The sequence below is a fragment of the Cyprinus carpio genome, chromosome B23 (assembly GCF_018340385.1).
Source record: "Cyprinus carpio isolate SPL01 chromosome B23, ASM1834038v1, whole genome shotgun sequence".
NCBI lineage: Eukaryota > Metazoa > Chordata > Actinopteri > Cypriniformes > Cyprinidae > Cyprinus > Cyprinus carpio.
The window spans coordinates 21,773,066-21,796,087 of NC_056619.1; the positions used below are offsets into that span (position 1 = coordinate 21,773,066).

Consider the following 23,022-nt stretch of genomic DNA (forward strand, 5'->3'; position numbering starts at 1 on the left):
CATTTTGCATCAATTCTGCATAAAAAAACAGACAAGCTTAGGCGATCAGACTCCAAGGCAAATCTCTTCCAGCAACATTTTTCTGTATGCTGCAGGTTAGTTTTATGACCCCTATTGCAGGACAATTTATTTCATATTTCACATATTTTCTTTATATAAAATGTATAATTTCTAGGTATTTCTTGGGAAAAAATGCCATGGAATATAAAAAGCAAACAACAACACATTTTCACAGAAAAAAGGGGTGAACAGTATCAGCATCATCATAATCTCAAAAAAGTTTCCTCCTTGTAGACCTAAAGACTTTTATTCATGAGTCGCTAATTTAGAGTCTCAACTAAATAGCCTACAAGTCAACTGTTTTGTGACAGTGCAAGTCCCAGACCATCTCTAGTAGATGCTCTCGTTCATTGGCACTTTGTTTAAAGATAGCTCTCTTGCATCATGTTGCAGTGGAGAAGGGGTTTAATATAAAACAAACCCCACTCACTCTTCCGTTCTTACCACAGCGGCCGCTGTCTTTTTCTCGGCCCGGTCCACAGTTCTCCTGCCTCAGTCCAGCTTGTGGGACCTTCTGTGCCACCTCGTACTCCAATCCAGCCACACGGATGAGGAAACGCTCCTGGTTAATGGATTTTTTCAGGGCTTTAATGTACGACTTTATCTGCTGCTCCATGCGCTGCCTTTGACACATCATGTTACAGTTCCCTACAGGAGAACAAGATCAATGTCATGATCTTCACGCTCATCCTACATTTTCTGTAGGTAGGTAGAGGGTTTATTTTAGGTGGAGGATGTCAGACTCACCAGTGGCGTCTCCTGGCTTGACCTCAGCCTCCAGCTCCAGAGTGATGCGCGTCACCTCTTTGCTTGATGGGTTACGTGCCCGACGACCTTTGGCCTTCTTAGACGAATCACACTTCAGGTTAACGAACGTGACCAGGCAGTTGTTGCATGGTTGGCCACCTGGAAATCAAGTCATTATTCACACAAAGAGTAAGTTGGCACAACTTTTAAAAGTGCATCATGTCAAAAAAAAAATAAAGTCAATAAAAAAAATAAAACTAATAATAAAATAAACCAAATAATATTATCAAAAAAAGAAAGGCTTTTTATCCGATTAATCGAAAAATATAATCGGCCAACTAATCTTTATCAAAATAATCGTTAGTTGCAGCACTAGAAAGACTGAATATTAGAACTGCTTCGAAGCCTCAAAGGTTTCATTAAAAATGTTAGGAATATTTTGAATGTTAACCAAAGTCTTATGGGTTTGGATGTGAGTGTGAGTAAATGATAAAAGAATTTTCATTTTTGGGTAAACTATCCCTTATAACAAACAATGCTGTCACCTTAACAAACGTAAATGATAAAAGAATTTTCATTTTTGGGTAAACTATCCCTTATCCCAATTATTGCTGTCTATGTAGCAAAACGAGAATGCAGCTCCCTCAACAAACAGTCCTATGACCTTATTCCACAACAGGGACCATCGAAATGACATGGTACCCTTCATTTCCTGGCCCCTATGACCTCTGACCTGGCCCGATCTGTCTGCCGTTGTCCTCTGCCCTCCCCTTATGCTTCGGGTGCAGGTGGCATTTGGCGTTCTTGATCCGGAAGGACGCCGTCTGCTTCACTGGAGGAGCCTGAGTCTCTACAACCAAACAAGGAGGCCTTGACATGCAGCTCAACATGATTCATATAAAGTCCTTGCTGACAACTACTAGCTAACTACATTAATTCACAGCTGCTGGCTCGCTACATGCAACGCGCTTGATTGAAAAAACAAAAACAGCTGGGCTGTTTGTGAACATTTAAAGCAGATTCGTGTTAGATTTATGCTCACTCTGAACACTTATGAGGAACAGCAATTTGAGATTATAGTGTGCCGTGACAGGCATCCTAATGTGAAACAAGTTTGACATCAAAACAAACATCAGGCATGGTAAATAAGTTTCTAATTTGCCAAGCGCATCAAGTGATCATGTAATTGGACAGCTGCAATATATCTGTCATTATGTTTCTCGGAATCATCAACTGCAGCTGTTCAAAAGAAATGTCTCATCGCTTTCCAGGTTCTGTTTGCTGGCACTTTCAACAAATAGGGTACAAAATAGGACCTAAATGACTTAGAAAATTAAGTCTTTTTCAACAAATGATTAGTGAAATTGAAGGGCTTAGCATTAAGAAAATGTTTATCGTTAACCACAGGAGTCCAAATTAAAATGTAGCTGCAAGCATCGATGCCGGGCCCAAGCCATCAGCGCAAACGTCACCCTGGTGGCATCTGGAGAATGGTGCACAGTTGGTACATGCATTTACAGTAACTCTCTGGCAGGCTGGTTTTAAGGAATACAGCACTGAAAGCTACATCAAAACTGTGAAACACACACACACACACACACACACACACACAACAATATATAAAACTTTGGTAATACTTTACAATGAGGTTTCAGTTATTACCATTAATTACTGTATATAAATTAACATGAACAATAATTATATAGCATTTATTAATGGTAGTTAATATTAAGTTAAAAACTAAAACATTAATTTTATCTATTATGTCTGTTAACATTAATTAATGCAATGTGAATTAGCATGAACATCTTGATTAACTAACACCAACAACCATTAATAAATGCTGTAAAAATATATTGTTCATTGATAGTTCTTATCAGTTAATGCATTTACTTTTTATGTTAACAATTGAGACATTATTGTAAAGTTTTACCAAACCTTTAATTATTTGTAAGCATTTTTTAATGATTTTATTGATCTATAAGCATTTGTGAAATATTTTTGCCAAGAAAAAAGCTTTCTAAAAATTTGTGAGCTGAACTGTTTAACACATTAATTTTCTGTCACTACCCTGAGCATTTTAAATATTATGAAACTAAGCATGTTTCCAATGAATGACTTGTTCTCTATATGTAAAAAGTTTTGAAGAGTTTGGATAATGCACTTTAAAGAAATAAGAAAATTCAGATGAATGTCATGTCACAGGATGTCATAGGTCAGTATCAAATGAAAGTCAAATTATTATTTGCAGTACAAAAGGTATAACTCCACGCGTTTGTATCTTTAGATCTTTTTATATTGTAATTAACATAATTATTAACCTAATTGTATAAAATGATATTGTCAGTGCCCTACAAATTAACTGGTTCTAGTACTTTTCCCCCCCAAAAAAACTGACAGAAAAGGATAAGAGCTTTCTTAACCTGTAGTGCAAAAAAATAAATAAATAAAAAATCTGATTCATTTTTTTCTGGTGAATAAAGAGATGTTTAAAAGTCTCTCTATCTCTCTCACACCCAGCCCCTCACTCACCCCCAAACTCAACACACACACCCACACCTCAAACATGCATAGAGGTAGAGTGAAATCCGTTTTTTAATTTTCTGTTATCCACAGAGCTTTGTAAATTCATAAAACTAAGCATGTTTCCTCAGCATGACTTGTTCTCTGTATGTAAAAAGTTTTAAAGTGTTTGGAAGCTGCAGTTTAATATATGTGCCGAGTTTGGTGTCTGTAGCTAAATATAGAGTGTCTGCTCCATGCCCATTTATGAGCTTTTGCCAGTTTCTAATTATCATTAATGCTGATGTGTGTCGAGTTTCATGACATAAGCCTGTTAAGTGTGAGCATTAGTGTGTCTAGTTTCACAAATATTAAAGTTTTACACATTGCCATGGCAAACAGGAAACAAATATTAAAGTTTTACACATTGCCATGGCAACAGCATTTAAGATATCTAAGATAAGACAGTTTTACATCTGCCATGTTTTGACATTATTTTGATGAAGTTTAAAGCAAAACAAGTAAAACAGGATGCTGAATTCAAAGCATTTTGAAAATGACACTCTTCCTGCTGCCAGTTGGTGGCGTTATAACTTTGATTTCTAATAGTCACATCTATTAGATTGGCATCATACAACGAACAAACCACTGAAGTTTGATCAAAATCAGACAATGTATGTGGAAGTTATTAGACACTTCCTGTTTCTCATTTCTCGCCAGAACTTCGCCTCGCCACGGCCAAACTGTTCAAGATATAAAAAATCCCTTCTTAATTTAGCATCCCCAGTGTCTTGAGATCATGTTCACTGAGTTTGGTGACAATCGGGTAAAAAACCTACAACGAGAGTTCCACAGTTCACAGGAATAGCCAACTTCATTGGGTGGAGTATAACATAGTAAAGCTGTTTGAATATGTGCAAGTATGTGTGAGATATTTCAATGAATAAATACAAGCAAGTATGAGATATTTTAATTCAAGTTTTCTGACTGTGTTCCAGGGGGCGCCATTGAGTCCCTGTGCCACGCAAGAATTTTTGAGCATGTTAAAGCCCCCCAAAACCCCCGGATAGTCAAAAAAAAAAAAAAAAAAAAAAAAAAAACATATATAAATTGAAAAAAATACTAATCCTTAGGGGATCAATAGGGCCCTGCACCTCAGTGGCTTGGGCCCTAATAATATATGATCTGTTTGATTTTCTATTAGTTTATATGTGGAATCCTTCATAATAAAACTTTGATGAATGAATTATGATAAATAATAAACACTATGCTAAAATGGGTAACAGGCTTGCTAGTTTATGGTAAAATACAAAACACAAATTAGCCATCAAAGTCTACCCTATTTGTGGAAAGTGCACACCATTAGTCGCCAAGATTCAAGTCAAGTCTTGACTGACCTACTCCTCAGTGATGACCTGAATACCCTTTTTGTGAAAAAAAGGGGAAAAAACCCTACTTGCCAAGATTCAACTGCCTATGAGATAAGGAAGGTGTTAGGACGTATGTATGGTCTTACCTATGCAGCTCTGGATGCTGCTTGCATTTAATCTGCTCTGAGATTTACCTCGCAGAATGGGTATTCCACAGCTGACAGAATAGCTGTTGTCTGATTCTGTGAAACATAAAAAAAGAAAATTGATCACCAGCATTAGAGTTGACTGCACAAGCTTGTTAAATTAAATAATTTTGGGGATATTGGTTTGTACCTGATAGGTAATGTGCTTTTGATGCACATGTGAGAGAGCAGCTCTCTTTTTTCCCCATCTTACTGCAAGTAAGAGTGGCTTTGGGGGCCACCAGATTGGATGTACATTTCACGATCTCTGTGCAGAAATTGTAAGTTTGACTCTAAGCAAGTACACTGAATTATGTTAATATGCATCAAAAGTGATTGGATCTCAAAAAAAAAAAAAAAAAAAAAAAAAAAAAAAAAAACTAATACAAATCTATCATTTACAAAATAAGGAATCAATCTGCAGTATTTGGTATTTGCATTTGAACCATAAGATTTTAGTGGCATCTGAATGGCCTCTAGGTGGCACTCTTGTCCACATACCGACACAGTCCTTCCTGTTCCAGTGCAGTTTGTAACCAGGAGGGCAGGTACACTCATAACTGCCCAGAGTGTTCACACATCCGAATTTACAGCCACCCCGATTAATGCTGCACTCATCAATATCTATAAAACAAAGCAGACATTTATAAATGATTTATATTTGTTACAAAAGGACATAAATATGGAAATTCAACTGATGAAAATTTACTGTATACACTGCAACCTCCACTTCATCCAACAATGCAATTCACTCAACTCGACCTTCAATTTCCATTGTGACAAGTGAATCTAACATGGACTAAAAGCTAAGTTAACAAATTAGACAGGTTAGCATCATCAGTACTTTTAGCTAGTTCCTCCCCAACACTGGAACAAAACCAGCAGAGGGGGAAAAACAAAAACAGAAAACCAAAGCCAAACAAGAGACAAAACGGAGATAGTATCATTGAGCGGATTAAAAACAGAGACAAAGAAAAAGTGTGTTTCAACATAAATCAGGGTTTTTATGTTTCTTTAAGGAATACAGAGCTCGCTTGCTAGGCTAGTCTGGTTTTCCTTCTCTTTGTCGTTCTTTTGTTCCCCATCAGATTTGAACCGGCTCCAGGCTAAACCTTTGACTTTCACATTTCCTTTCCCTGTCTGGATCCCGAGCCTTCATTAATCTAAAGAGTGAGGAAGGGGACGGGGGAAGAGAAAACCAATGTTAGATTGGCACTTCTGTAAACCTCTTGTAGTTACAGACTTTGGTCAAAGTTTAAGTTAAGTCCTGCTTTAGTTAAGAAACTTAAAGTCAAGCTCGGCTTCTATTACAGAAACAAATCTTGCTTTACTTTTAGTGCTAGGAAGAAACTTGTGGATGCTACTTTTCTGCCTGCAATTGATTATGGAGATATATTGTACATGCATGCTGCATTTTCCATCCTGCGTCATGTAGATTCAGTTTACCATGCATCACTACGATTCATAACAAATACAAAGTCCCTTACCCATCACTGCATTCTTTATGATTTAATTGGTTGGACATCACTTAAAATTTGTAGACAACAGCACTGGTATATCTTTATTTATAAAGCTATACTTGGCAAATTTCCACTGTACCTCTGTAACCTCCTCTCTGTTTGCTCTGGTACCTATCAGCTACGCTCCTCAAAGTAGTTGCTTTTTAATGTGCCACGAGTTACAACCGAATTGGGAAAAACTGCCTTTTTTTATTTAGCACTTTGGGGGTGGAATAATCTACAAAAAGAGCTAAAGTTAGAAACCCTTATGTCCTTAAATGAATTTAAAACTACTGTAAAGAGTGTTGTGATGGAGACATGTTCTTGTTTTTCTTAAGAGTCTCATTGTGTTTTATATTTTTATTTTTAATATTTTGTACTTCTTTTATTGTGAAAATGTACTTTGGTGTTTGTTGTGTATGCATTTGTTGTGATTTGGCTGCTTCCTTGGCCAGGTCTCTCTTTGTAAAAGAGATTCTGAATCTCAATCGGACCTCCTGGTTAAATAAAGGTATAATAATAATAAAAAAGTCCCTTTTATGGCAAGACATTCCACCAAATCACACAATCATACATCCAATTTAAATTCAAAAAAAAATATCTCAAATTTACTTAAAACCAAAGATTTTACATGTTCTTGGACTGTAAACTCTGCAACAATCAATTCTGACCCAAGGCTTTTTGCAACTTTAATGCCCTGATATACTTCAAGCAGAACTGAAGAACAGCCTGTTGTGTCATCATTTTGAACAAAATCATGTCAAAATGAAGTTTGTTTCATGAGTTCAAAGCAGTTTGGCGAATGGTAAATGCCATCAAACCACCATTGGTCCAAGCTAATGATGTTGTGCTCTGGAAATCTTCTCCGGTTCACTTCTTCTGTTTAGTCCGTTGAGGTCAGCCACAAGTAAACACATTAACACGCTGGAGAGCTGCTTTATAGCAGAAATTGAAGTTGTAAAAGCATACCAATGCAAAAGTATTTCAAACTTCTTTTTATCCCTGAGCAAAGAACAAAAAAGAACTTTGCTCTGAGTATATCAGGGGCATTAACTTCTATTTCCCAGCAGATAAGCTATCAATGGGAAACCGATGACCATACTCTGGAAACAAAAGAGAGAACTCCATAAATCTGGGTGTTATCTTAGTGCTAACGGACCAAGAGATACATTCATTATTTCTGGTCCTCTCAACAATAGTTAGACACATCCATCACTAAATGAGTCCTCATCTGCTCAATCAGCCCTGAAACAAGGTTCACTGATGCAGCTTAGACGGGAAGAAACCATCTAACTGACGTGATAACCATGGCTTTTAGCACTGGGTTTAGCTGAAATTGATAATATTATTACAAGACTTTCATAAGACTTTCCTGGACATCCAAAAGAAAAAAGTACCCATTATTTCAAAGATATGCCTGAAACATCAGCTAGTGCCTTATCCACCATAACATACAGTAAGAGCGCAAGCCCATTTGTAACTTTAATGTGCAAGGCTTCCACTGTCATTCACTAGTTATTTTACCTTTACAAAAACAGTCTGTTATGCTGCTTTATATTGCAAACTATTATCATAATCATAAACACACTGGGTTGTACCATTTACTGTGCTTCTATAGCGGCTAATGAATCGGAAGTCTCGCACATTCAAAAAAAAAAATAGCTTTGTTGCAAACTAAGGTGGATGCAAATGCAAACCTCAGAATAACCTTTACAGATTTGTTTAGGGTCCCGATTGCTGCCAGAGGAAACTGGAGGGCATTTATATAGGAAAGTCTCAGTTTTCATTGGATGTGTTTGCCCAAGGTCCTACCAAGAAGAGCTAGTGGGTTTACCAACATGAGTTTTCTATTAGACGTTTCTTTACTGCCGAGGAAATGGACATTGTTCTTGTAACACAGAAACTCCCATAATGCATGGCTTACCTCCACAGTGAGCCACGCCGTAGAGGACATAACCTTTGTGGCAGTAGCACTGGAAACTTCCAGGTGAGTTCACGCATGTGTGGTCACATGCCCGGTCAAATGAACACTCATCTATATCTGTAGAAACAGAAAACACAAACACTTTATTCATTTGAGAACTATTGAATTCCCACTATAGTGTGGAAAACCGGTAGCCACGACGAACAGTACCATGTGGCGCTTCATCTGACGTCAACCATTTCAGTGGAGTCCCCAATTAGGTCTAAATAGACCTTCTGCTGTTCATTAACACACATTACCTGGCTAGAGCCGAGGTATTTAAACCCCTCATCCTTATTTCCTCTGGACATATGGAAATGATTTAGCCTTAAACGCTCCCCCGTCTGCCGTATTACGGAATGTGTCGTAACTTAAGACCGCTTCGGGTCGGTCTCTGGATTCTGTTGACTGCCACCTCACTCATTACTGCAGAAGTTCCCTGTACTCCTCATCTCTGTCTGGGTGAATCTCATGGGAACAAAAATGTCCAGGTCGTATTTCACCACATTTTCTAATTTTTGTTTTGTGTTTTTGTCCACATTGATTCTCATTGCTGTCGACAAGTACTGTTTTGATTGTTTTTTACAGTTTGTATGTGAATGAGCTTATTAACAAGCTTTTAGCCTTTTGGTAGATCAGTTCAGGCCACATCGTCCTCGGGTTACCTCCAAGTGTGGCATCAAGAAGCAGCTTCATCAGTCAGGCCTTGAGAAAGCACAGCTCCATAAATGAAGGTTACACAATCAATACACGCCCCAGAAATTCTTGTTCAATCTAACAAATCGCCCTGCTGCTGTCTGCACTGTTTCTTGCCTTTGGTGAACATCAGTTCTGGGATTGGATGTGAGTGCAGTGGGGGAGATATCACTCAACGCCTCAGCAGGAGAATAACACTGAAAGACTTTATAGGCTCCAGAGACAACAATGAATAACCCAACATGCATCCTCTGATACCCATGAGACTCAACACTGCCTGGATTTAGTGTAAAAAGCCAGATTTCATTTCTTTTCCAAAGGTAACTAAAGGCAAAACAACAAGCAGCCTGCAAAAATGATGTTCTATCTCATTATTTCTGTCTTGTTTTCCAGTACAAATATCTGAACATTCATAACCCTCTGGTGCTGTTTGGTCATTTTCTTTAAATGTTTAATGTTTTCAGTTTAATATAGGACAAATTGTGATGGCATGGCACCTCGAAACTTTGATCTTGGAAACGGCACACATTGTAGGTTATTTATGTGCTGCTGTAGTGATTATGTATCAAAAGTGGTGCTTGAATAGCCAAACGACGAACCGTTATCCAGCCATTGTTCACAGCGACCATTGGGCCACAGTGTGACAAATCACCAGCAGCTACAGCAGCAGGGCAATGTGTCACAGCACACAGTTCATCTCTGCCCTCTACGTATGGGCCTGCGTAGCCGACCATCCCCATGCTAACTGCACGCAATCACCAAGATCATTGAGACTGGACCGTGGATGATTGGAAGAAAGTGGCCTGGTGTGAGGAATCAAGATTCCTGGTGCATCACGTCAATGGCTGAGCGCAGATATGCTGATTACCAACAGAGACTATGGCACCTGAATGCATTGTGAGGCAGACACAGGTGGTGTTATTCTGTGGGCGATGTTTTCTTGGGACATTTTAGGCCCCATTATCCCAACAGCACAATCCCTGACAGCTGTCAGGTATCTGAACATTGCAGACCAGGTGTTCCTTGCCTGTGATAGCCATTACAAGCAGGATAATGCTGCCAGAATCATCAAGGAGAGGTTCGAGGAACATGATAGTGAATTTCTGTTCCAAATTCACATGACATGAACCCAGTCGAGAAGTAGGTTCACGCTATCACCAAATCCCCACAGTTTACTGGAACTAGAGGACCGGCTGTTGACATTACGGTATCAGATAACCCAGGAGACCTATTGCCACCTCGCTTAATCAATGCCTTGGAGCATGGATGCTGTTTTGCGGGCCAAATGTGACCATAAAACCAGTCATAAGCGTCAAGTTTTTTAAATTGAGATTTATACATCATCCTAAAGCCCATACCTCAGATTTAAAACAACAGGTTTTATATATAAAAAAAAATCAAAAAAAATTTGAAGGTCAGACTGTGCTGTTAAGATGCCATGAAGTGTATTTTTAGAGTGTTTGGGCGTTAGTATGCGGGTCTGACAGCAGGTGTGTGTACATGCAGGGCTGCATTCTCTCATTCTTTCATCGTACATTTCAGTTCTCTGTGCTAAGTGGGTACCGTGAAAAAAACAAAAAAAAACTTGGAATAGTAACAGAGAGGGCAGAATTCAAGGGGGTTATTTATATTAGAAACAACTAATATTTCTATGGAATAAGTGAGTGGTTCTTGTCCATGCAATCCATTGACATGATGCCAAGAGATTGCAAGGGTGTTGCTATGCAGTTGCTAGGGTGAAGTCATATTTATTTATACAGCACTTTATACAATACATATTGTTTCAAAGCAGCTTTACAGTAAATTAGTTCATCAGTGTCAATGAAAGGTCATTAGGTATGAAACAAACTCAATTCAACTATAAAGCAGCTCTGCAGAATGCAATAGTGTTGTTCTTCAGCTCAGTTCAATGTTGATTCAGTTCAGTTTAATAACATTTTATTGTTGCGTAGTTCAACAATAGTTTCATTATCCAGCTCAATTCAGTTCAAGTTCTGTTTTCATACGATAGTGTCAGTGCCGTCAAATCAATAATATTATTTAATGTTAAGTATCTTAGTGTGACACTTTGTGCATGAATTAATTTTAAGTTTCAAATTATTGATGAAAGTCCTAATTGCAAATATAATTCTTATTGCACTGCAAAAAAATAATTTTCACTCTCAGCGATTTTTATCTGGTTTTTCAGTAAAAATATTGAAACATTCTTAAGTCACGAAACAATTACTTGATAGGCAAAATTACTTATTATTAATTACTCAACTACTGTAAATTTTAAATGAAATATAGTTAATTTCAATCAAATTAATGTATTATATTTTAGTTCAGTAATGTTTTTATTTCATATTTTCTATTTTTTAGGGAATTATATGGTGCTAATTTATATTACTGGAATCGTTATGATCTATTTATTGCCTGTTAACCACTTTTTGAGCATAGGCCTGAAAATTAAATTTACTGTTTTAAAAAGTGAGTTTAATAAGTGAACAAAAAAGGACAGACAATACGTTATAAAAGTTTATTATTATGAAAATGCACAAAAATAATAGTTTTTTTTATTATTTTAATTTATTATTTATAAAATAATTACTAATTTTAAATTTTATAGTAAATGTAATTTTTCTATAACGTTTTACTCTAAAACTACATGACAATCAAAGCCATCTAAACAAGTTGTGTTCCAAATTTGAGGTTAATATCGCAAAAAAATAGCTTAGGCAAAAATGCAAAAATTTAGTTTGAGGGCAGTACCAAAAGTTTCCACTAGAGCACTGATTCTCAAAGTGTGGTATGCAGGCTCCCGCTAATGGTACGCAGAAGAATCACTGAATTAAATACACACTAAACAAAATTATAAACGCAACACTTTTTTCTGCCCCCATTTTTCATGAGCTGAACTCAAAGATCCAAGACTTTTTCTATGTACACAAAAGGCCTATTTCTCTCAAATATTGTTCACAAATCTGTCTAAATCTGTGTTAGTGAGCACTTCTCCTTTGCCGTGATAATCAATCCAGCTCACAGGTGTGGCATATCCAGATGCTGATTAGACAGCATGATTATTGCACAGGTGTGCCTTAGGCTGGCCACAATAAAAGGCCACTGTATGTAATCACAGTGGAGTTTTAATGTTCAAACTGTATTTACAATGTTTAAAGTGGCAGACAAAAATAAATACTTGGTGTAAAAGGTTTGAGAACTATTGCACTAGATCAAATTTCCTTCCCATTCATTCAACTACAATTGTGACCGTTTTTTCTCGAATACATAATTTTGACCATGACATCTTTTAAACATTTTTGTTCATACAGCAAGTGCCAAAACCTGTACCAAGATTCTTACCATTCCAATGAAGAAAAAAAAAAAAAAATACTGTATATATATACTGTATATATATATTATATATATATATATATATTATATATATATATATATATATATATATATATATATATATATATACATACACCAGATGGTTCTGAAAAGTCTTTGAGTTTATTATGCTTCATATCAACCAATGGAGTAAGAAAAACAAATATATTTTTTTATGCCACCGGCAAACATTTTTTCTTGTTTTAAGCGTAAAGTCACTTCATTTTGTTATATTTTTTTATTAAATGCAATTTGTTTTTATGTATTTTTTCCATGTAACTTTGCTTCTCAAGTAATTGTATCTTCATTCGATTCAGCTTTAAGCAGCACTTCAGAAAACAACAGTGTCATTATTCAGCTCAGTTTTGTTTTCGCCCAGTATTGCCAGTGGCATCAAATCAATGATATTATTAAATGTCTTGGATCATTTTGGTTTGGTTTGGACCTTCTTTCAGTGCAATTCTGTGGGATTTTTACATCAGTTTTAGCATCTGCCTGATAAAAATCGTAAGTTCAATCACTTAGAAAAATAATAGCACACGTCTCGGCATGATTTGAGAGTTACGAGCTGACAACTCCCAACCCCAAATATGAGCAAAAGTAAATGGCCCCTAACAAAACAACAAGTGAGATATTCTGACTTTTTCACCCCTAAAGACCCGGGCATGCAGGTCCCACTTAATCTCACAGTTTAAAACAATGGCATTGTGAGAGCGAAATGACAGCCGCTCTGTTTATAGAGCGGAGATACGGGCTTTATCAGCGACTCCCACCTCCAGAATACTGGGGATCTGATAACACCTCCCCCTAAATACACCTCAGAAAGCTCTTAAGAGAGCCAGGAATGTCTCCAGGCTTTCGGAGAGGTGCTGAAGGACGTGTCCCGTCGCTGGGCTGATGACAGCAGGGGAACACTGAAGCTGTTAATCCACAGATAGCACAAACAATCTGTTTACATGCTTCAGCCTCAGCACTCACTCAGCGCCAGCGTCTCATTTCCTCGTGAAGGAGAAGCATAGACCACTGCAGTCTGATTTATAGGACTGATGGAATGATTATTTTGCAAATGCACAACAGGTTATAAATTTTCCCACACCAAAAGGGGTTTCTAGGCATGCTATGTATGCTTTGCCATTTATCAAGAGCTTTCACAATGCAAAAATGCTTTTGTCTTGTTTTCTATTGTAAAAATCTAAATATTCTTAAAGCAGTGTACATTTACATGAGCAGCAAAATGACCAGAGTCTTGTTTTTATGCTCTGAACAAGAAAAAAGATATCTTAAAGCCTTTGTGCTTAATGCAATAGAAAGGTATTCATAACGTACACTATGTTGTAGTGCATTATCTTTTCATAAATAATTGTAGTTAAAATGCATTAGAATATTTAAGGGTTGGTTTGTCATGTTTTTTAGTGCATTATACTTTCTAAATGAATAGATATAAATTATGAAATATTATAACTGAGGTTACTTACAATTATTCATGAGATCATATAATGCATAATTAATTCATCAAAACTACTTTTATAATGCATTGTATATAAAGGCTTTAAGCCGATGGCATAAGAAAAATAAACTTGTTTTCTCTACACAAGTACATGTACAGTATATTGATTTAAGAATGTTTAGATATTTGTACTGGACAACATGACAAAAATACTTTTGCAGTGCAAATATCAGACCTTGAGTCTTAGATCTCAAATGCTTTATAGTTCATCAATAATATTCATGCACAAAATGTCACATGCACTCTAAGATACTTAATATTAACAATACTTAAGTAATAATATGGATTTGATAGCATTGACACTACTGGATGTCACTAATTAAGCTGAATAATAACACTACTGTCTTTTTTAGCGCTGCTTTACAGATGAATTTAAATTTGTCTCATATTTGATGAGGTTTCCATCATTGATTCTGCTTTTCCTGGTTATCACCATGAAGCTGCTTTGAAACAATCTGTATTTAGTGAAGTGCTATAGAATTAAAGGTGACTTGACTTGCTAAAGTGCTTAAGGTAATTGAACAAACTCCTAAAACTAAGTATGAGCAAAAATACCTCCAGTATAAAGCAGCCAGACTATTCAGCTTTCTCCAGTTCTGGAGTCTATTGTAGACGAGGGCAAAAGGTCATGGATTATTTTATCACTTGACATTCCTTACAACAATGGTTATGGCATTTTAGCAGACAGGAGGAGATGCCCACACTGCAGCTAAAGTGCTGAGCACAGACCGTTCCCACAATCACACACACACACACACACACACACACACACACACTAAAATATATATATATGTGTGTGTGTGTGTGTGTAACCAAAAATGAAACAGATAAACAGTGTGTAACCAAAAATGAAACAGATAAACATATGTATATTTTATGACTAAAATACACCACATTATGGAAGTTAAACACAAGTGTTTGGTTCAGATAATAATGCTGTAATGAGATCAACAGGATGCTGTAGTGAGAAACCAAATAGACTGACATCAAACCATTGTTTTCAGAAATATTCCCAGTCCTGGTGTGTGTAACAGCATCAATCGATGAGAGCATTTGAAACACCAGCGAGGGACTGGAGGTGTGCGTTTATAAGACTGGTGTTGCCTTAAATGTTCCCGGTGGGATGACCAAATGAACCTAATAAACCCAGCTGGATACAGTATCCAGCAGCAGAGAAACAGACTAGCACACCACAACCTCATTTGCATTTTTGCTCTTGTTTTCCAACATCCTTCAAATGATATGATTGGTCAATGTTCTGTACAGGTGTATGCTTTAACATAAAGATATTTTCATTGGTTAGTTTACCTTGGCACGTCCTCTCATTGGTCAGTAGTTTGTATCCTTTCTTGCAGCTGCATTCAAAGCTGCCAACCGTGTTTCTGCACACATGGTCACACCCGCCGTTGTTCATGCGGCATTCGTCAATGTCTGTACCGAGAGAGAGAGAGAGTTTGAGCACATGCACTGGATTAGTGCTGTTCCCTTCAGCTCACCTGATTCAAACCAGCAGCAGAGGATACATGTGAAATAATCAAAAGGTAAAAGGGGTGACTGGCCCTAAATATGACAGATTTGTCTGGGCTTAAAATATCAGCTTACTGTTCGAATCAGAAGAAGAGAGGGAGGAAGAATGTTAAAAGAAAAGAAGGGATTTTTCTTTCATATAGAAACGTTACAGAAATGTAAACAATTTGGGGAACCTTACAACATTAAAAACATTTAAAACAACTTCAGTCAAACACAATAAAAAGAATAAAAAAAATGAAAAAAACCAAAAGACTTCAAGACCAAAATCAACATGTAATGTTGGAGTTATGTATAGAAAAAAAGAAAACAAAACAAAAGAAAATATAAAAATACATTTTTATAGAAACTGTATAGAAATGTATACAAATTGGAGAAACTTATAATATCAAATAATTCTTAGTTTCTTTGATTTTTAAGAAAAATAAAACCTTTCAATGTACAGAGTAAGAATAATAAATTACCGAAAATAACTTAACAATAACGGTCACATAATCCCATAATTTAGTTCTTCATATTTAAAAAGCAACTATTAAAAGTAATTTCATGTCATCAGAAAATTAAACACATTTTACTCCTAATTAATTTCACCCAATAATTCACCTCGACCGCAGACTTAATTAAACATAATCAGACGGTTTGTCATTTTGTAAAAGGCAGACTCTGCTTGAATCCTGGGAGCTTTAAGTGTCTTAAATATTGTTAATTTCCTTTCAGGCGCCAGAAAATGTACCAGAAAAATTCACTTCATTTTCTGAAGCAACATATTTGAGTCCAAATGTTAAGTCTGTGATATTAAACTGATATTTCTCAAGCACTCCTCTAAAATCTAAAACGATCACATTTACGCATTTTGCAGATGCTTTTATCCAAAGCCACTTCCATTGCATCAGGTTTACAACAGTTGTCGGCATTGCTAGCGCCGATCTCTTTCGTTTGAGCTACAGGAATCAAAGAAGAGAAGTGAGAAACTGAGGCACACAGACAAGAAATGAGGAGAGAATAAGAGAAAGGAGCGAGTGCAAGAGAACGAGTGGATCGTGAAGGACACACATGGAGCGAGGAAGTCTTTCAGGATCACGTCTCCTCAGGCCCATTCTCTCGGAATCGGGGATCAATATATCATCAGCTTGTCCTGCTTTCCACTGGCTTTGATTGAGCTGCACTGGATGTTTCTGATTACGGCTGAATCATCTGAGTAAATGAGGCGCTCATCTCAGAGAGAGGCTGCATCATCTGGAGAAAATAACGGCATTAGGAGCAGAAGAAACGCTCGCTCTGGGCCTGGGCCTCCACGTCTTCTCGTGCCAGTGCTGTCTGGGGATGTTTTTCTTTGTTTCCTCTACAGCAGAACTAATAAAACTCAATGTTCTTTTATCGCTCTTGTTAGCGTAACGTTATGAGCGCTAGAGGCGACGCAGGCTCCCAGTCTTGGCCGCATGAACCCATAAGTCTGCACTTCCAGTGGCTCTTCACCCTTTCGGAAACCCTTTTATTTTTCGTTAAACCCTTTCGTGCTCCCTCGTCTATTTTTCATGCTTCTTTACGTTCTTCAAAAACTGTCGTTGATTTATATACACTTTTTTCTGGGCTACGAGATCTAGCTATGATTATGGAAATTTCATCTTGGTGGCTGAAATTTTTGGAGTACCACTTACAGAAAAGAAAAGAAAACAAAAGAGATTCTATAGAATTTTTTATATAAATTGAGGAACCGTATAAAAAAAAACCTATATATACATATATATATTAAAAAAAAACTTGCGCAGGAAGAATAAATATCTGCAAAAGACCAAAAGACAAAAATAATCACATAATTACAAAATTTAACTCTCCATTTGAAAAAAAAAAAAAAAAAACTATTTTTTTTGTCATGACAAAACTAAAATAAATTTTATTCCTAAATAATTTAACATAAGAATTCACTTTGACCACAGATGTAATTAAGAATAATCAGATTGTGTCATTTTGTAAAAAACAGACTCTGCTTGAATCTTAGCAGCAATAGGTGCCTTAAATATTGCTAAAATACTGATAATTTTCCATGACCCACAATAAAAAGTAACAGTAAGAAAAGACACAGAAAAGGAAAAGAAAAAAATAATTAATAAAATTTATTTAAATTTGTACAAATGCAAACCTATATATTATACCTATATATCAACAAAGAATTAAGAATGAAGAAATTTTTAAGGAAAAAAAAAACAATTTATGCAGTAAAAAAAAAAAAAAATCCTATACTATAGCAAATAAACAGAAATAGAGGTGTAGAGGTTGCTAACCACCAAAGCGTTTTTTACTTTACACCAAAATTCAAAAATTTCACAACTCATAAGCTCTCAAGAAATCATTAAAAACTCCCAACTATTAAATATTAAAACACCAAAAAACTTTAAAAAAGTTTAAAAACTGAGAACTCATAATTACGGTAATTCAGAAATGACGGCATGCAATAATGAGTCTGAGTGGGAGTTTTCTGATTTCTTGTCTTTGAATTCAAAATCTGCTGAAAGCTCCAGGACTGATCGTGATGTGAAACCTTGTCCATGTGAAACGGCATTTTTGCAAAGTAATATGATTTTAACATATAGCCATTGAACCTTACTGCTCCTTTATCTATCTATCTGCTGCAGGGATCTCCAACCCTGCTCCTGGAGAGCTACCGTCCTGCAGACTTCAGAACCAACCCTGCTCCAACACAGCTGTCTGTAATTATGAAGTAGCCCTGAACACCTTGATTAGCTGCTTCAGGTGTGTTTGACTGGGGTTGGAGCTGAAATCTGCAGGACAGTAGCTCTCCAAGAGCAGATAGACCCCTGATCTATCTATCTATCTATCTATCTATCTATCTATCTATCTATCTATCTATCTATCTATCTATCTATCTATCTATCTATCTATCTATCTATCTATCTATCTATCTATCGACCTTACTCTATCATTCCATTCGTCCATCCATCATCCCATCCATCCGACTATCCAACTATCCATCCATTTGTCCATCAACCTATCTTTCCACTCATTCATCCATCATCCTTTCTTCCATCCATTGCCATCCGTCTGTCCGGCCATCATCCATCCATCCATCTTTGCACCCATCATCCGCCAATCCAACCATCAATCCATCATCCATCCATCCGTCCATCTATCCATTTATCCATCCGACTATCCATCCATTCCTCCATCAATCCATCCTTCCATCTATCCATTCATATGTCCGTCCATCCATCCATCCATCCATCTATCCATTTATCCATCTGTCCATCCATCCATCCGACTATCCATCCATTTGTCCATCAACCTATCTTTCCACTCATCAATCATCCATTCTTCCATTCTTCCATCCATCTGTCCATCCGTCCGTCCGTCCGTCCATCATCCATCATCCATCTTTCCACCCATCATCCACCAATCCAACCATCAATCCATCATCCATCCATCCGTCCATCTATCCATTTATCCATCTGTCCATCCATCAATCTGTCTATCCATCTTAATCTCTTTCATGTTAAGCTATATTTTTCTCATTGACCTCTCAAAACCTGTTTTATAATCTGCTGGGGTTTTATCACTTCATGCATCATTTTCTCTTTTAACTAGAACAGAAGAATGCATGTTGCTCCTCATTAGGACTGTTAGATTTGTCTGTGAGATTAGAGGATGATCATACCTTTACAGGTCTTGCGGTCCGGCTGTAAGGTGAATCCCACAGGGCAGCTGCAGCGAACTCCGGTGACGGCATCATGACACGTGCTGTCACAGCCTCCGTTATTAACTGCACACGTCTCTGAAAACACACACACACACACACACACACACACACACACACACACACACACACACACACACACACACACACACACACACACACACACACACACACACACACACACACACACACACACACACACACACACACACACAGAGCAGCAGTCAGGATAGGAACAGCTTAACATACAGTATATGTGGATATTAAACCAAATGAACATCTCATCTTGCACACTCTGGACAGCTTTGATTAGTCTAGTCATGAACCCAGCACATGCATGCGAGAAGCAAACGCCTGTCGAACACCTTGTTATTGAGTGAATGAGCGTCGCCCTGCAGGGGGTAGAGTTCAGCGTTCAGCTAAAGAATCTGTTAAGCAGCACACAATTTTTTGTTTATTCATGTAAGTGGAGTGGAACTCTGTATAAACCCAACTGGGTTTCGTTCCCCTCCTTGTACTGTATCCATGTGATATCTGTGCAGAACAAATAAATAAATAAATAAAAAAAAAAAAAAAAAAAAAAAAAAAACAATGACCATGACACTGCATTACAAATATCATAAACTTGAACTTTGTTAAATTGTGTTGCATCAGCAAGTCTTAAATCACCAACTCTCATTAAATATATAATGTCTTCCAGTCACTTTGTACAAATAAACCACCCCTTTAAATGGTAACAACAACAACAACAATAATAATTATTTATTTATATATTATATATATATTGATGCTTATAAATAAATTAAAAACATTTTATTTAATTTTATTATTTAATTTAATTGTATTATTATTAGTAATAATAATAATAATAATAATAATAACATCAATAAATAAATAAACATTATTGTTTAATTTTATTGTATTATTTTATTTATTTTAATTGTATTAATACATGAACAACTAAAAACAAATATCTATCTATCTATCTATCTATCTATCTATCTATCTATCTATCTATCTATCTATCTATCTATCTATCTATATATATATATATATATATATAATCTATTATATATGATGCTTATGAAGAAATAGATTAATAATAGTCATAATAATAATAATAATTACTATTATTATTATTATTATTATTACTAATTCTGCTTGGTACTTTTAGGATTTGGGGTAGTAAGTGAGTAAGTAAATACATAATATTATTGTTATTGTTATTATTATTACTACTATTATTTTATTCATTTAATATTGTTTGGCATTGTCACAATACATGAAAAACCAAAAAAAGACTATTTTAATTGCTAAAAAAGCAACATAAAAATGTTTTCTTTCCTTATACTGCTCACTTAATAATCTAAGCACAATAACTGTCATGAATACGGGTTTACCACAAAGCTCTGCTGGCATTCATCAGAACAACTTTATAAAAGAGACAGAGAGCGAGCGAGATGTTGAAGGTGTGTGCCAGGGTGCAGGTCTGTGTCACAACATGCCTCTGAAACGCTTCGAGATTCACAAACTGCATCAATCTCTGATTATAAGGCTTGACATCTACGGCTTTGAGAGCTGGAACACGCTCACACACAAAACACTCGCCTTTGTGAGGGGAAATTCTCTCATCTGAAAAGATTTGATTCAGCTGTGTGAGTGGATATAAATATAATCTTTTGATAGAGGAGATGATAAGTGGTGTCTGATTCACTGGGAGACACCTGTGAGCTTACTGAAGCACGCTTTCCACTAAAAGCTAATGATCCGTGCAGTGAGCAGAGTTAACCATCAAACTAAAACTCTGTTGTTATTTGGCTGACTGTCTGAAGAATTCCTCTTTCACGGGTTAACCATACGCTGAATGACATCAGTTCAACATTCAACTGGTCTACAGACATAGTAAATCACTCTAATCTGTTTAACTACATGATTCAGTTGTATTAAAACAGCTTACATTAAAACAACCTTATATTTTAATACTTTAAAATTAAAATAATATGAAATATAATAAAAAATAATAATTTAACAATAAATAAATAAATTCTGGACTAAGTTGTGCAGAATATCTTGCAGTAAATCACTGTAATCAGTTTTACCATGAAATTATTAATGAACATTAAAACAGCTCATAATCACATTTCAATGCTCTAAAAAACATATTCACAATATTTAAAAAATAATAAGAATTTAACATCCATCCATCAATAGATACATAATATTTAAATATAAACATTAATAAATACTCTGAAGAATATCTCAAATCACTTTGATCAGTTTTCCATAAAATGATTTATTAACATTAAAACAGCTCATAATTACACACACATTATGATCTCATGTTTTAATACTATTAAAATAAAATAAAATAAAAATAACCAAAAACTAAACATTTAAATAAAAAAAATATATATATGTATAATAGTATATATATATATATATATATAGATATATATATATATATATATATATATATATATATATATAAAATCAATAAATTCTCTTAATAAAGCTCTGCAGAATAACTCTATTTTTATTTTAACTGCCTAGTAACCACTCAGAAGCAGATTAGCAAATACTGGGAAGGTTTTCAGTGCCACTTGAACATTACAGCAGCATATTTTTCACGGACAAGCACCATTTAAATGCTCTTGATAAAATATAAAACTACAACTTTAGCACCAAAGCAGACCTCATCGAGATACAATTATAATTCCAGCTTTACAGTAGCTTCAGATAGATGTCTGCTGCCAAAGATATCAGGCTCCTCTTGCAGGAGAGAGCTACAAATAAACTATGTTAAGACCTTCTCTGCAGACTTCAAACATGCACTTCAAACATCAAGCATCTAATACCATCCTCAGGCAACATAGACGAAGCAGCGGCTGGTTTCTGAGGCACCTGTGCATGCCGAGACCCGTTCAAACCCCTTTTCACTTGTGTCAGAAACACTCAAATGAACGACTCGGCTTTGGTCACATCCCAACACTTAATGCAACCATTATCTCCATAAACTCTCTCTATACGACACTCTTTGAGAAGAGTTAAATGTTAAGAGTGGGAAAACGCACTCATTAACTAGTACCCAGCAGGCCCGTTGCTAATGTAAAACCACCTTCAAGGAAAATTCAGGGAGAAGGATTTTCTACCGAGGCAAAATTCTAGACTGCTCTAAATTAACTGCAATTAGGTCATCTAATGGCTTCCCAGGAGATTGGATCATCTCACCTGCCCTTGTTCTTGCCATTCCAACTGAAACTTTAACCGAAAAAGACAGCTGTTAAAAAAGAAAGTCTCCATCTGATTTGCATGTGTGTTTTGTGCAATAATACATGTAAACTCCAGACTCCGTTGGCATGTTTGCACCGCCATCACTGTAATTGGGCGTTTCACCTTACTTAAGCAAAACCATCCACCGACATTCCGCTAGCGCTCAGGAATCTGCTCACAATTGTAAATGTTGGCACAATTAGTTACTAAAAGGGTTGGAACAAGTTGGGAACATGCCGCCAGAGGTATAGCTATTTGGTAAATATGACAGCTGTTGGCTCCGGTCTTTCTCAACCTCAACCAAACACATCGGTCTCCATTAAATCAGCTCTGATGTTAACAGGTTGACATGCAAACAAGCTCATTTTTTCAAAAATGGCAACGTTTCCAAGTCGCGAAAATAGCATGGGCTGACAGAAAGAGAAACAAAGTGAGACGCGTTTTTGGTACTGGGACAAAGGTTGTCCTTGGATATTGGTGTAGTTGCTGTGTGCCTATTTCAGGCAGAATAAACAAAATCCCAAGACAAGTGCATTTTACCAATAGCCAGAATGGAGATTTAGTCCCAAACCGATGAGGAGTCTCATTTATAATCTCAGAGCTTTGTGCAATCAA

At 36.3% G+C, this 23,022-nt stretch overlaps 1 protein-coding gene across 6 annotated transcripts in view; it reads right to left on the minus strand.

Annotated features, from left to right (window-relative positions):
- LOC109079097 (signal peptide, CUB and EGF-like domain-containing protein 3) overlaps positions 1 to 23,022 on the minus strand; it is a 98,321-nt gene that overhangs the window by 5,985 nt on the left and 69,314 nt on the right. For 4 of the 6 annotated variants that reach the window (XM_042751377.1, XM_042751374.1, XM_042751376.1 and 1 more), the window contains 9 exons: positions 19,099 to 19,215; positions 15,210 to 15,332; positions 8,288 to 8,404; positions 5,366 to 5,488; positions 5,016 to 5,132; positions 4,826 to 4,921; positions 1,541 to 1,657; positions 808 to 966; positions 505 to 708 (listed from right to left, as the gene is read on the minus strand). In XM_042751377.1, coding sequence (XP_042607311.1) covers positions 505 to 708; positions 808 to 966; positions 1,541 to 1,657; positions 4,826 to 4,921; positions 5,016 to 5,132; positions 5,366 to 5,488; positions 8,288 to 8,404; positions 15,210 to 15,332; positions 19,099 to 19,215 — 1,173 coding nt within the window. The remainder of the gene's footprint in view (positions 1 to 504; positions 709 to 807; positions 967 to 1,540; positions 1,658 to 4,825; positions 4,922 to 5,015; positions 5,133 to 5,365; positions 5,489 to 8,287; positions 8,405 to 15,209; positions 15,333 to 19,098; positions 19,216 to 23,022) is intronic. The other 2 variants (XM_042751378.1, XM_042751375.1) reach the window with 1 other exon arrangement.